Genomic DNA, 14,800 nt, shown 5'->3' on the forward strand with positions numbered 1-14,800 from the left:
GTGGACTTGCATCAGTAGGTAAATTCCATAATGAAGGCATAAATGAATGCTACGAATGTAAGTTACTTCTAAATGTTTTTCCTGGGTTGACTCTTAAGGAATATTGCTATACTGTGTTTTCTAAGCAGGACAGAACTATAAGCAAGCTAAAACATCTGAAGAATTCATGTGTAAGTATTTAAGTGAGCAGAGGAAGCCTTCTTCATCAAACTGAAAGCAATGAAGCTGAACATTTGAGGAGACAAAAACAGTATATAATATTACACCCGTTCACCTGCTGGGTCTGTGAATCCAAAAACAAATAGGTTCCTATGTTAAGAGGCTTTTCCTTTTCCTAACTGAATTTACCAAACTTCAGTTTGTAAAAGGGTTTTGTTGTTAATATTTTCTGTGTTTTAGCTTGGTTGCCAAAAGAGATTTCTTTAATTTCTGGAAATTTCATTCTGGTATTAACAGGAAGCATCATTTTGTTCCTTCCTCGAGGGAAAAAATAAAGCAATGCACTGAACTATTATCTCTTCTACAGCATATTCAAGCAGTTACTTACATAGTTATTGCAAAGCCTATGAATGCAAAACAACATATTTCAGCATGTAACCCGTTTATCAGACATTTTCATTAAGTGCAATGTGTAGTGAGAAGGCGCAGTGTTGGTTTAATACACCATCAAGATAGACAACATTTGAATGTACACATTAATCTACATCTTTAGGAATTACAAATAAGACAACTGTGTGCACAGTACTTTAAAAAGCAGTGAATTTCTTTTCTTGCTGCATTGGCAATACCAGCTCCTTACACAGTTGAATCTGGTTAAAATTCTACTCCCGCTGCGATAAATGTGACACTAGAGGTACAACATTCACAGCTGAGATCATTAAGGCTCCATTCTGGTGACTGTTGATTTCTCTGTGCATACCCCCTCTCCCCTCACCTCTTCTCCCAGTCCCTTCCCTGCCAGCCCCACACACACAGATATTGTTTTCACACAGAAAGAGAAAAAAGCTCAGAGTATTCAGGAAGAAACGTTTGAAGTAAAGATTTTAACATGAAAGTAACGTGAAATGTCGATTTGTAACAATAGCGATACCTGGTAGTTATAGAGCTGTGTGCATCTCTAGTTGTTTTTGGTATGGCAGAAAAAAGCAGTATCCACATCCCATGGTGCTGAACACTCTACAACAGATATCACAGACGGAAAAGAGCCCAGACCAGAGATCACACAGTCAGATTGGTTCTCAAAGGTCCTTGTGAATGCCAGGAAGAACAATTATCTCAATTTTTGAGATACAGATGAGGCACAGCAAACTTAAAATGCCTTGCTCAGAAACACACAGTGACTCAGAAGTAAACTTCGAGTCTATTGACTCCTAACCCTCCGATTTATTCATTGGTCCTTTCTCTATTCTTAAGCAACTAAAAAAATCTTTTGAGGCCCACAACATGGGCCTAGTATAATGTGATCAGTATCAAATGCACACAACCTGATTCTTCACTCACTTCTGGTATCTGTAGTCATTTACATTTACTTAAAGAGTGCCTGAACTGCCCTCAAATCAAAATGGAACTGGTGTAAATGACTAAAAAGCGTAGTTTAATAGAGAATCAGACTGACAGCAATTACTCTGTGGCATGCTGTGACTAGAATAAGCTAACTGTTTTAATTGCTAATGAATTAAGGCTGATTCCTGTTTATATTAAGGCCTCTGTACCCTCCTATGACAGTATAACTGGGCCTCAGTGCAAGTGAGACTCAGGCTATTGAAAAATTAACCTCTCAGTTCCTTTTGAAGTCGATAATTTTAGTGGCCCTAAATGAATAAATTAACTGGAATCAAACAACTTGTATTAGTGCCGTGGCATATTTACAAAAGGACTGCAAAAGTAATCTGAAGGAAAACTGATTCTGTGTTTGCTGAAGACATAATTAAGACTAGATAAACTTGTTCTCTGGTGTCAGAAAACAGAGAACTGTAGCCTGATATATCTTTATATGAAGATAACTGACTTAATAATGTTCAGAGGTTATGAGTATACCCAGATAAACTGTGGGTGCTTATCAACTCTGGAGGTCGAGTCATCATATTATAGTGCTAGAGATAAAAAAGACATAGACTTATTTGGTATTTAAGTGTTACACATACAGGGCACAGTTTGTGTAAAGCTGTAGTTCTAGAGAAGAAGTAGGAAGATGACCTCGAGCTCAGTAAAATGCTACACAACCACAGATATTTCCTATTATTGTTGTTATTAAAAGCTACTGTGTGTTGCTGTCTTAGAACAGTGCTTCTCCAGCTTTACTGTTTGTAGCCAAGTATTAACTTAGAAATCCTTTCCTCTTCAAACACTCTGATAGTTTTGGCTTTAAAACCTTTATTTACATTTACTGGCTGAGACCAAACTAATCCTTATTTTGCTAGAATTCAGACCCTGGAACCCCACGGGTTGCAGCACTTTAACATTTATTTTTACTTCTAGATCGAAGTAGTTCTATTTTTTAAAGCTAATATGGAAATTACTTGTGTAAATTAATATAATTCTTTAGGTATCAGTGTGGCAATGATCATTATCCAGCTGAGGATTTGGCCTCCAAAATGGAACTCAGGTAGCTGGGTAACCTGTTCTGTACAGGACTCAAAAAGCAGGCAGATCATATGTGAACAATGGAACATTTCGTTTCATTGGTAGTTCAGAAAATATTCAATAATAAATTTCATTGTTAAATTTCATTTTAACAATTTCATTGCTTCTATTCCCCTTTTCAATATACAAATAAATCACCTTTTCTAAAACATTCTTTTTCTTTAGTAAGGCTTGTATTCAGTCATATCAAAAGTGTTTGCTATTGGAACATTCAGCTTGCTTTATTTAGTTACTGTTCTTATGAAATTCTACAACATACTAAACTTAATGTTGATAAGCAGTGCTGCACTTGAGTAAAGAATCACACTAAAAAACTACAAGGTATGATATTTTCCTGTCCAAAACTAAGGCAGAATGAATGCAAGTAAAAAACTCGTCTCATCCTCACCTAACAAGGCCTGACTTTAAACTGTATTCAAAATACAGAGCCCAAGAGAGGATGTTGTCTTAATGATTATTGCACTTTCAATGCGTCTTGCTGTAGGATCAGTTTCCTTTAGCAATATTTCTTTTCCTGAAGACCACACAAGTTATTGTACTCTCTAAATAATCAAAGCAAAACAAAACCTTAAAATGTTATGAAGTTATGAATTAGACAGAAGGATACAAAAGCAAGTTACCATTCAGCGATTCAGCTATGCCATGATCTAACATTGTTTCAGAATTATTATTCTGGTTTTAGGATGGCGTCATCTTCCGAACACCTGATGTGCTCTTTGGCATGCTACAACCTCAGCAGACGCACTGTCTTCTGGGCTTTACAGCTTCCTCTGATGAATGTACAACATTTGGAACAAAGCCACTCTTAACACCTTCCCATCCATCTTGTATTGTGATCTCTCCTTTTTTTACAAGTTCATAGATGTCTCGTGTAAGGATTGTAAAGGACTCTTCGACATTCGTGGCATCTTTTGCTGAGGTTTCTATGTATTTCATACCACAGTCAGACGACAGTTTTTCTGCTTCTTCTCTTGTAACCTCACGCTGTGACACTAAGTCACATTTATGTCCTACTAGCAGAAATACAATCTGAAAGGGCTGTACGTGCATTTTTGCTTCTTCCAGCCAGTCTTTCACATGTTCAAAAGATCGTCGATTCGTGATGTCAAAGACCAGCAAGCCGCCAACAGAATTGCGATAGTAAGATCGTGTTATTGATCTGCAAAGAAAAGGAGACAAAAAAGGAAAATTAAAATACATCTTCACTTTATTTGTAAACAGGATGCTTTTCCATGGAGCTGTTTCTTTAAAGCCACTGTAAGTTTATAAAATATCTTTGCTTTTTTGAAATTAATTGGAATTTTTTAACTCCTCCATATGTAAATGCTCATTTATCATTTTTTCTTATATTCAAAAGCCACTTTCTAAACGTTCTTGAAGTGAACATTTCTAGTGCCGATTTTGAACGCTGAGTATTCTGAAAACACTTGTTGTTAGCAAACTGTTGCACGTGTTCACAAAATAATACTTACAGATAGTTTGTCAAATGTTTGTTAGCCTTAAACTCTGACTCATTCAGTTTCATGCAAACATTCATTTAACTTCATTCTAATACAAAATACGTAGGCCAACATCCAGAAACCTGAATCCTCTTGTATTCCGTATGGACAAACTGTTTGACCACAAGAACTGTACCGATAATCCCTGTTATTTGTGCTTGCAGAGGTCATCGGGTAACATGCTAAGAAATGCTCCCAGCAGCACTACACAAAATTGGCTGCGCTGGGCACACACTTGTTACAGCACGAACAAAACAAATTCTCCTTCCAGCAGATCTTTCATGTGGAGGTTGAAAAGCTCTTCCTTAATTGCATTTACTCTTTTTTGGCACAAAACTCCCAAGAGTAGTGACGTTTTCTACTCTTCAGTTCACTGTGTTCCAGACCATTCACTAGAATTAATTTTGGAAGGAGATCCTTCCTCTGAAAAGATTTTGAATATGTTCCAGAAGGAGAATAATAATAATGATAATAAAGATTTTAGGTCTCTAATCATCTTAGCAGTGAGGCAGGACGGAAAAGGTGAGAAGAGAGAGGTGAGATTTTAAAGGAAGTGATTGGCCTGCCTAGGACTGGACGCAAACATTAATTACATAAACATAGAGCAAGTGTGTATGCATACATTTTTCCAACTGAAACGAGACAGAAAATCTATATTAACAGTCAAGAACTAACTATATTTTATCATGTGAGTACGGAGAAATTGCAGCTTCAGAACATCTTGAATACAACAAATATCTTCCATTAAAGGAGCTCCCTCTGATTTTCAGTTAATCAATCAAATTTCGTGTCGCATTTTCTAACAATTTGAACACTGAAGTATAATTAGGAGCAGTGGTCACATTACAGAGAGGTGAGCACACAGATAGATAAGGCTTAGATTTCTCTGCATAACTTCATTTAGTCACAGCAAACTGTGTTTGAAATTGTCTTATTTAGGTAACAGGGAGACTTTGTTTTCCAAACGTTTCAGTAGGATTTTTTCTGCATTCCCAGCAACAGTCCATAGAGTATGTCTGCAAAGGGTTTGAACGATCAAACAGCCTGAATATGAAAAGTGACCATAAATAAAGGGCATTTTGTGAAGTATTGAATAAAGATACCACAAAGATCAGTTTCAGGTTTTCTTAATTGGTTTTTGTTGGTGTTTTTTTTTTTTCTTCTTTTCTTTTTTATTTTTTTGGCATAGATAAGTAAATCAAAATAACTCAAGTGGTTTTGGAGCAGAAACGAGTGACAAAAATGGGATCTGGTTTGGAACAGTGCAAAGAAGTCTAATTTTCAAGAAAAAAAAATCTCTGTCCTGACAGCATTTATGCTATAGAAATGTATGAGCAGTTGAAGTAAAGTTAGTACTGGAAAAGCAACGCATCATCTACTGAGCATTTTTATATGGTATTGTGTTGTATCACATGTCACTGAAATGAGTAGTGAAGATTTCACACATTACCACATGCTTATATACAGGTGTCTACATGTAATTTAGTTCCACAGAGCTATGTCAGTTAACAGTATGGTGATCCAGGTTCTTATTCCTCATGTATAAGTTGCCTGTAACAAAGATGGTTCAAAAGCACCCGGTAACTTTGGTCTGTACCTCAGAAAAACATCTGGGCACACAAACGGGGAAGGTTGTTCAACAGTATTTGACATATCCTACAGGTGCAAAATATTTGACTTAGATACAACAATTAGAGAAAAGTGAGAACTAGGCAAGTGCTTTTTTTTAGTGAATGTCAAGTTTTTTGTAAAGTGAACCATGTAAAGTGAATGTACCTTTGCTTACTCGTGATAGGTAGATCTAGTGGTTTTTTTTGTGTTTGCTTTTTGTTTTGTTTTGTTTTCCCTACAAAACTAAGTGCAAGAGCAGATTTTTCCTCATTAATATTGTGGCTAAAGATTATAGGACCCCTAAGGTGCCTTCAGCAAGGCTCAGACAAAACTGTAAGGCCAAAATCTAAAGCTGTGCTACACTCAACTGCAAATCTGACCATGGTGCCTAGGCAAGTTCTGCAGGACCCAAATGCTCTGCCTCTGTGTAGGCTGCAAGCTGCTTTTTGGGCACTGTCCACCCTACCCAAATGGTAACAGTTTGTGTGTCTGGGAGGGTCCTGTTTGCGAGGGCTTCCCAAGAACACACCTAGCACTATCCATGGGCTCAAGCTCCTCACAAGATGTAGGTGAAGTTTCAGTGATGATACCTACCATCCACACGGCCCACTAGTGCACTGCTTAGAATCACAGAATATCCTGAGTTGGAAGGGACCCATGAGGATCATCGAGTCCAACTTCTGGCTCCACACAGGACCACCCAACATTCAAACTCAACATTCAATCTGAGTGCTGCCCAAATGCTCCTTGAACTCCAGTAGATTGGGGCTGTGACCACTGCCTTAGGCAGTTTGCTGCATGCCCACAACTCTCTGGTGATGAACTTCTTCCTCAGACCAGGGGGAAGAGATTACCTTCACAAGATGCAGGCTGGGGTTCAGAGCACTTCCACCTTCAGAGATGTTACAGGTGTCAATATACTGTGTATGCATACTGATGATGAAAGTGCATGGTAGCCAGCAAAGGGTAAGGAGGGCTGGCTGTCATCTGGAAAGCTTGCTGATCATAGCCACTACAGGAAAAAAGGAGGAGCCAAACTCATCTAAGAAGCTGAGTGGAGGAAAAGAGGAATACATTCTACTTTCTTGTAGGATCTGTGCAAAAGAGAAGTTTCACGGGGCCAGTAAGCAGAAACATTATCTTACCTTAGTGGCTAAAGCAGGCTCTTCAAGGGGCAGTTCTTAAATGCTGAACCCAGGGATACTTCAGTATTTCATCCAGTAGCCATGTAATGCAAAATCCATAAAGGGCTTACAACAATGATTAGACTGTACAGCACTACCCTTCACAGCAAAGCCCTTAATCACTCATTTACAGCCATACTACTGCCTCTTGGCTCCAAAAATTCTGAACTCTTTTCTACGCAGCACCACCAGTAGGAATGAAACTGCATTGCACTGCTAGATTCTGAAAGATGCAGCTAAACACACTTCTGCTACTTGCATGAATGTTCTGTGTTGTTACTGTAAAGAAGCAGCCAGAACTGACCAGATACCAAAGTACCCAGACCTGTGGCAAGACTGTTGTATTGTAGGTTGCATAGACCGTTGACATACTCAGGGCCCTGATGATTATAAGGTCTATAGATATAGGCACTGATGCTCCACAAACAGGGATACTATTCTTCGTTCCCTTTTTCACCTCTGATCCCAGGAGGCGATTCCAGGCTGTGCTCTTCAAGTGGCAGAAGCCTCTCAAAGCGGGGTTGGCTTCATCTTCTTTCCGAGTGCCATCATTTCCCCCATTGTTATCCTGGATAATGTCCTGCTTGGATGGCTGTGATCAGTCTGTGTCTTTAGACCTTGTGAAAGGAACTTTCCTAATGCAACCATCCAGATCTCACTCCAGCAACCAGGCAAATAAATGCTATCTAGCCCTAGATGTTTTAGTAGCTTTTAAAAAGGCATTCCTCAGCAAACTTTATCTGGCAACTGAAAGAAAAAAGCCTTCAATATGAGGCACTTTTCTCCAATAGCATAAGCACCATCTCAGTGATCATAAAGACCAGAAAGCATGGTTTCTGAGTTGGCTACAACACTGCAGACTAGAAAAGAGAAGTCTTGATGGAGATATGACAGAGGTACACAAAACCATGAGTGCCCCAGACAGAGAAGATAAATGTCCACAGTTAACCTTCAAGTACAAGAGCCCAGGGCTGCCAAATATAGCTAAGAGTCAGATTCAAAACAAACAAACAAACAAACAAAGGGCTCTCCAAGCAGCAGCTGGTAGGCTTGTAGATCTGCTTGGGAAAGATGTTATGAATGCAAAGAGGCTATCTGTATTCCACAGCAGGCTGAACAAGCACTGAACAAGAGGCTGATGGGGTTTAGTAAATAGACAAACTGCATCACTCAGGAAATCCCTCAAATTGACTACAGTCTAGCAAAGTACTCTGGAGAATTCAAAGACTCTATCAGAGACAAGATACCAAGCACAGATCTTAGACGAAACCAGAACGGCCCTCTCTGTGTTCTTTCACAAGCAGAAAATCCAATGACATCATTATACTCTTTGGTAAATGCTGCAAGATCAGATTCTAACAGCAAGCTGAAGTTTTTAACTCCATTATTTGTCATTTTCTTAGGAGAAGAATAAACCTCATAGTCCTGCAAGTTCTTCACGTCAGGATGAGGTTCTGGTGACAGGTAAAGTTTGATGTTATCCAACTTACACATAAAGGATGTTCAAATTTCCATTGCTGCAATTATTTTCATGCAGATTCTAAATTATTCCAGAAATAATGTCTTCCTATGTACAGAACATTTTGATTCAGCTAATCAGTTGTCTTAAAACTAGCACTGTGGATAACTAGCATTGTGTTACCCGCGGCACCATAATTCATTGTCTGTGGGAAGGGAGGGAGAGTATTTCCTTTAGCAGAGTGACAGCCTTCGGCTAGGGACAGGGTGGGATCAGGGTGAAAAAGTAATGACAAAATAGCAGCCTTCCTTCTAAAATGGGGAAGATGGCAATGATGTCTGCATGCCCTTCCTGCAGGCCCTTCAGAGGAGATGCTGGTTGGAAATGGGAAGCAGAACTAATATGTATTAGGAACCTGGCAAATCTGCCTGTGACTTTGATTGAAAATAGACTGAACCCTCCAGCCCAGCCCTGCATCTGCCTTTATTCATGTGTCTTATCTTTCTGCCTAAAGCACTTTGTTTTTCTACTGCTGCTTTGAGCCTGACACTGCTGCCTTTTCTCCCTGCTTCTCTATAAGAGACTCTGAACCCTCCCTTCTCAAAGCTGTAGTTAATGGATGTGCCCAAACCAGCCTGTTTGTGTGTGCCTTCGTCAGAGGAGCAAGCTGATATTGTTTCAGAAGGGAGCCTGCCTTCTTCCTGTGGCTGCGCTAAGTGAAGGGAAGCAACCCTCCTGCTCTGTAGAGCTGAATGGAGATGTGTGTGGCTGCACACTCCTTGCGTTACACCGGGCTGTTCATGATGGGTGTGCTACAGTCCATGTCAAATACCTAATGAATTATATCACCTTTTTCTGATAGGTACAAAAATCGATACAAGCACTACTGAAAAGGTAATTATTGTTTTCTTATCACCCCCCTCCACCTGTACATAACATATCGGTTACAAAGTCCCTTTAACTTGGAACAGCACTCCTGTGCCACTGTTAAATACGAATGGCCACCGAGCAATTTAGTTTCTGTAAACCAATACTTTATATTAATCCTTTCAGTCTATGACTTTGGGGATGACTTCGACTCAGTCACGGTGTTTCTTCTCACTGTGATCTTACTGATCTTTACCAGACGAACCAAACTTCTTCTAAAAGCTTTATCTAATTCTGAATTACTTTTATTCTAATACTAAAGACTACGCTGAAATGGCAGTAAGTTTGAAAATACATGCAGCTTCCTCAGAAGAAAAAGGATAATTTTATTTTCAAGGAATGTTTTAGAAACAGAATGTACCTAGTTCATATAATGGTCTACTAAGGAGTGAGTTAATTTAACTGAAGTATCCCCATAATGGTCTGTCTCTAATTTCCTGAGATAAACTCTTTGCAGCACTGCCTCGTAAACTCAGTTCCATTCTTTAAATTAATTGTGTTGGATTTAAATACGGGAACGAACAAAGCATAGCAAAGCAGACGATGTGATACACATAGCCAGAGCAGTGGGCTGCTCTAAATGACAGCTAATCTCCGTCAAAAGAAAATGAATAGGGTGAATCCCCTATTTACCTTAGTCTCTCTTATGGACCTGAGGAGTAACCAAGTCTGCAGGTTCTTGTTCTAGTAACCTGTTGGAGGCACCGATCATTTTGTTGTCTGTACAGCAGCTGGCACAATGGGAGCTTCTGTTTAGTGATGCCTCACTGTCATCAAAGTAAATGCAGTAAGTAACTGCACTGGCAGAGCTCAGTATAAGAAAACTGTCCAACACCAGCATTTGCAGTTTGCTTACCCTTCTTGTGGAAGCATTAAGAATTACTTCATGTGATCAGAAATGCAAACAATGTGTGTTAAGGATGATTTCTAAGAATACACATGAAATCCAGTTCAAATATGGTGGGATCAGTCAATTGGACACAGGTAAGAACCTTTCCAAAACAATTTCCCTAAGAAAATAAGTGTTGTATTTTGAGACAACGTGACGGCAGCTTTGTCCCTCCTCACTTGTCCCCTGGGCATGTCCACAGTACCCAAGAGGTGGGAGTTATCACAGCCAGCTTTTTGCACTGCTCACTAGGAATTCCCCGAGGGGATTTTCAGACAGGTTTTGCCCCCATCTGAAGTACCAGCACAAGTGAACCAGAGCAGAACTGAGAATCTGAGCTGCAAACTGCTTTGCATTCCACAGAATGAGGTTACTTCTCAGAATAATTACTTCTTCCCCAAGACAGTCCTTGCTTGTGATCTGCAGTCTCCTCCATTAGCAGAGAACAGAATATGCAAGTTTTTAACCTGTAGTGTATAATTTAGTAAAATATTTATAGTTTTCTTGAGCAAACAGACCTCACAATAAATGCTATGGTATTTGCTACAACAACTGACAAGAAGCTCCCAGCAGAAAAGCAAACACAGATGTTTAAAACTGCTCCCTCCAGTTTGTAACTGCTAGGTATTAAAAAAACACAGATGTACACCAGAGGTAAATGTTAAAGCAGCTGAGTGCATGACTCATCACTGCATATCCCCCGAGCATTCACAGTGGCTATCATCTGAGTTAAAACGTATGCAAAACTCCATATTTGCATTCTTTTCAGCCAAGTGCCTTGTCATTGGCCATCCCAGCTATTTGTCAGCAAATTCAAAATGAAGAGATCGCACTTCCTTAGTCATTTGTTTACAAGAATTTCACATTCTTTGCTGGAAAGCACACTGAGGATGAAAAATGCTAAGAGCTTGCCATGATCACTGTCATTTCTTTGCTGACCCTTCAGAGTCCTGCCGGCACAGAGATATGGAAGCCTGTGACTCATGCCTGCCTGAGAAAGTTTTTTTGTTTCACTGTAGTGCTTGAACAAAAGGGTTCGCATCCCCTGGCAAGAGGCTGAAATCCCACCTCCAGCAGAGTGCCAGCATATGCACAACTGTTGCAGAAGAAGACAGAGAACAGAAAGGGCTCTTTTCTCATCAGCAAGAGACCCATTTCAATCGTATTGCTAAACCCCATAACAAGAGTGTGGGTTAATCATGTATCGGGATTGATGGGCTATCCTCTCGCCTGAATTCACATCTACTGAACCCTATATCCAAACTAAAACCCATGCAAAAATTACTGCCTGTTTGTGACAGAGAGAAGAAAGAAAAGGATTTGGTGCTCAGTGCAGCATTTCAGCTACACTGGAAATGACCTGAGTGTTATCAAAGGCTCCTAGCAGCCATCTGTGCCAGGCAGGTGCAGAAGGCAGAAGAAACCCTGGGAGGGGACTGTCTCTGGCTGCCCTGTGGCTTTGACAGTGCCTGGGCTGCACTGGTGCTCACAGTGCTGTGGTGCTGCAAAAGGAGCAAAGCAGGGAGGTGGCCTGGCCTCTCCAGTTTGCATGGGAGGAAGCAGGAATGCAGTAGGGAGGGTGAGTTCTGATGACAACCTAAGAAATGGATAGCAAAGTGGGGACTGCCAGCTGGAAGAAGGAAAAGGTGCTGGGAAGGGTTTGCTGCTCTAGGTTCAGGACTTTAGGGCAAGCCTAGTAGACTGAACTGTGAGGAGGACAGCTGAGAAGGGGAAGGTTGGGGAAGAAGGAAGCTAGGAGGGGAACCAATGGGCAGTAAAGTGTGAGCAATGGTAGGTAATAGGGTGAGGGTGACAGTAGGTGGTGGGGTGAAAACGATGGTGGGCAGTGGTGTAAGAGTAATAGTGGGCAGTGGAGCGAGAGCGACAGTGGGCACTGGAGTGAAGGGGATGGTGGGCAATGGAATGGGAGTGATGATGGGCACTGGAGTGAGAATGATGGTTTGCAGCAGGGTGGGAGTGACGGGCAGCGGGGTGGGGATACAGGCGGGTAGCAGGCAGGGATCTTTGAGGTACAGCAGCCGGGAGGCGAGGAGTTAAATGCACTGGGGGGACGGCAACGCCGCCGGGACGGTGTGGAAGGACGGGGGCACGGCGCCGGGGCCAGAGGGCGCCGGGGCTGCGGCGCTGGGCGTGCCGGGGGCCGGCGGCGGCGTCGGGATTGCCTACCTGAAGCGCTCCTGCCCCGCCGTGTCCCAGAGCTGCAGCTTGACCCTCTTGCCAGGCTCGATCTCCACCAGCCGGGAGAAGAAGTCCACCCCCACGGTGGGGTCAGAGTGCAGCGGCCCGGGGAAGCGGCCCTCGGTGAAGCGGTGCAGAAGGCACGACTTGCCCACGGTGGAGTCGCCCAGCACGATCAGCCGGAACTGGTAGATCCAAATCGCCGCGTCCATGGCGGCCCCGGCCTCGCCCGGCTTCGTCTCGGGCTTCTCGCGGGGGCTTCTCCGCGGCCGGTGCCTGCACCGCGCTCCGATCGCCCCAACGCCCGGCATGGGCGCGGCGGAGGGCGAGCGCGGCCCGGCCGGGGGCAGGCGGTGGGACTGGGGCAGTTCCGCCACGCGCGGGTGGAGGCCGCGTCCCCCCGCCCCGCTCCCGGGGCTCCCGACGGCCGCCCGCGCTCGGCGGGGCGGGGCGGGGCGGGGCGGGAGGGCGGTGGTCCCCGCGGGCGCTGTCCCTTCAGCACCGCGCCGCCGCGCTGGGCCCGCCCTCGGCCGGCCGCGCCGCTGCGGCGGGGCCGGGCCGCCCGCCAGGGCCTCCCAGCCGCGGGGTGGTGCGGCCAGCCGGGTCCGCCCCGCCGCGCAGGAGCCGGGGGAGGCGGCGGGTTGCTTCGAGAGCGGGTGGAGAGGGAGGGGTTGGTGGGCTGTAAGTGTGGTGGACGGAGCGGGGAACGGGGTCGTGCGAGCACGGGGGGAAAGGAGTGGGGCGGCTGTCCGCGAACCGGCCCGTGGGTGCGGGAGACGGAGGAGGGGGATAAGGGAGGGTGGGCTTGGGGGGAGGAACAGAAAGAGGGAGAGTCAGTGGGCAGGATGTGCGCAGGGAGAGCTGCTCACTGGCCCGAGAAATGATGAGCGCCAGAGAGGAGAGGGACGTGCGACAAAGTGCGCTTAGCGGGCCGTTGTGAAGTACCGCTACCTTTGTGGCAGGACCATACTGCCGGTGTAAGTGCCCGCCTGCGACATGTCTATGCCTCCGGGAACTCCAGGTCTCTGGAGCCCATAACACCAGCAAGCAGGCACCTATCGATGGGCACTTTGTTCAGGAAAAGGCAGGCAAAGCAAATGGGCGATGGTTTCTTTCATGCAACAGGATGTTTTCCTCTGTTATGTCAGTCACAGATGCAAATATAAGACTGACTGCTCATGGTGGGTGAGGGCGTATTTGAACATACGCTTCTCTTGCAGTTCTGTGGGACAGTAATCAGCAGGTTTCCCATATCCCAACTGGTTTGTTACTCTGATGCATTAGGCAGTGATAAGTGTGAAACCAGATAAGGACACAGCACAACACAAGCTTAGGTATTTTGTGCAGCTTCATGGTGTGGAGGAGTGACCCTTGGCCAGGTCTCACGTTAGAAGAGAGCTTTGCATGTAGCACTCATATCAGGGACTGCAGCCCCAAAATGAGCTGAGATGGGGTGTGCAGTGCAGCCAGCACTGGGACACTCCACCACACAAAACAGCTTATATAAAGATGATGCTAGCGGGGTTTATCTCTGTGCTCTCTGAGCTGAAGTTGTGGATGCTGCCTGCTCAAGAAGCCCGTATCTCTGAGGACCTTTGGGCCCAGCCAGCCCATCCCCAGGACTCCTGAGCCTGTGTGCCTGTGTGTCTGTGTGTCTGTGCGTGCCCCTGTGTGTCTCTACCTTTCACATTTCTGCCCTCTACTTCCATCAGCTACTCATGTGAAAAATAAATTCAGCGTGGCTTGTGCTAGCAGAGTTGCCCCTTTGAGTAACTCTTAAAATAAAACTTTGCTACCTCAGATCAGTCAGCCTTCAGCGTGGTGAAATTACACCTGTAATTGCAGGTTAAGGAGTGATGTGTTTACAGGACATTCCTAGCGATCCTTTCTATGTGTTTTGGCAAAAGTGGCACTTGGATACAAGAACTACTTGCTTGCGAAACAGAGGCGTGAGGTATGTGGTATCAGCAGCTTGATTCCCATTGTGTAGCACCCAGACCCTCCCTGGATCACCATCCCTGCTAACACCACCAGGCCTTCAGGCTCAGACTGCATGCCCTGATGAGGAGGCACAACAGGTTGTTGGCTTCTGCAGACAAGACTGGAAGAACCTCACACCCACGAGCTACACAGCTCGCTTCATTCCTATAGATGAAAGAAGTCAATTTGCCTACAGTTGAACTAGATGTGTTTCCAACTATTTGCAGGTTGCCAGGGTCTGGCCAGTCTAACTAAGCCGTAGAAGGACAGAAATTCACATAATATACATCTACCCAAATATGTCATCTGGGACCTTTTGAACACCAGATGTGAAATGCTACCTAAGAAACCTGTGCTATGTTTGATATGGAGTGGACAAAGTGGGTGAAATTCATCGCCAAGCCATGCA

The 14,800-nt window shown here is 43.9% G+C and overlaps 1 protein-coding gene across 1 annotated transcript; it reads right to left on the reverse strand.

The window, feature by feature from the left end:
- Positions 1–365: 365 nt before the first annotated feature.
- RAB39A (RAB39A, member RAS oncogene family) lies at positions 366–12,848 on the reverse strand. Its single transcript, XM_072326719.1, has 2 exons — positions 12,400–12,848; positions 366–3,802 (listed from the first exon to the last, which is right to left on the reverse strand). The coding sequence occupies exons 1-2, from the start codon at positions 12,720–12,722 to the stop codon at positions 3,376–3,378; spliced, it is 750 nt and encodes a 249-aa protein (XP_072182820.1). The 5' UTR covers positions 12,723–12,848; the 3' UTR covers positions 366–3,375.
- Between the last annotated feature and the right edge of the window lie 1,952 nt (positions 12,849–14,800).

This window comes from Excalfactoria chinensis, chromosome 1 (assembly GCF_039878825.1).
Source record: "Excalfactoria chinensis isolate bCotChi1 chromosome 1, bCotChi1.hap2, whole genome shotgun sequence".
NCBI classification, from domain to species: Eukaryota; Metazoa; Chordata; class Aves; order Galliformes; family Phasianidae; genus Excalfactoria; species Excalfactoria chinensis.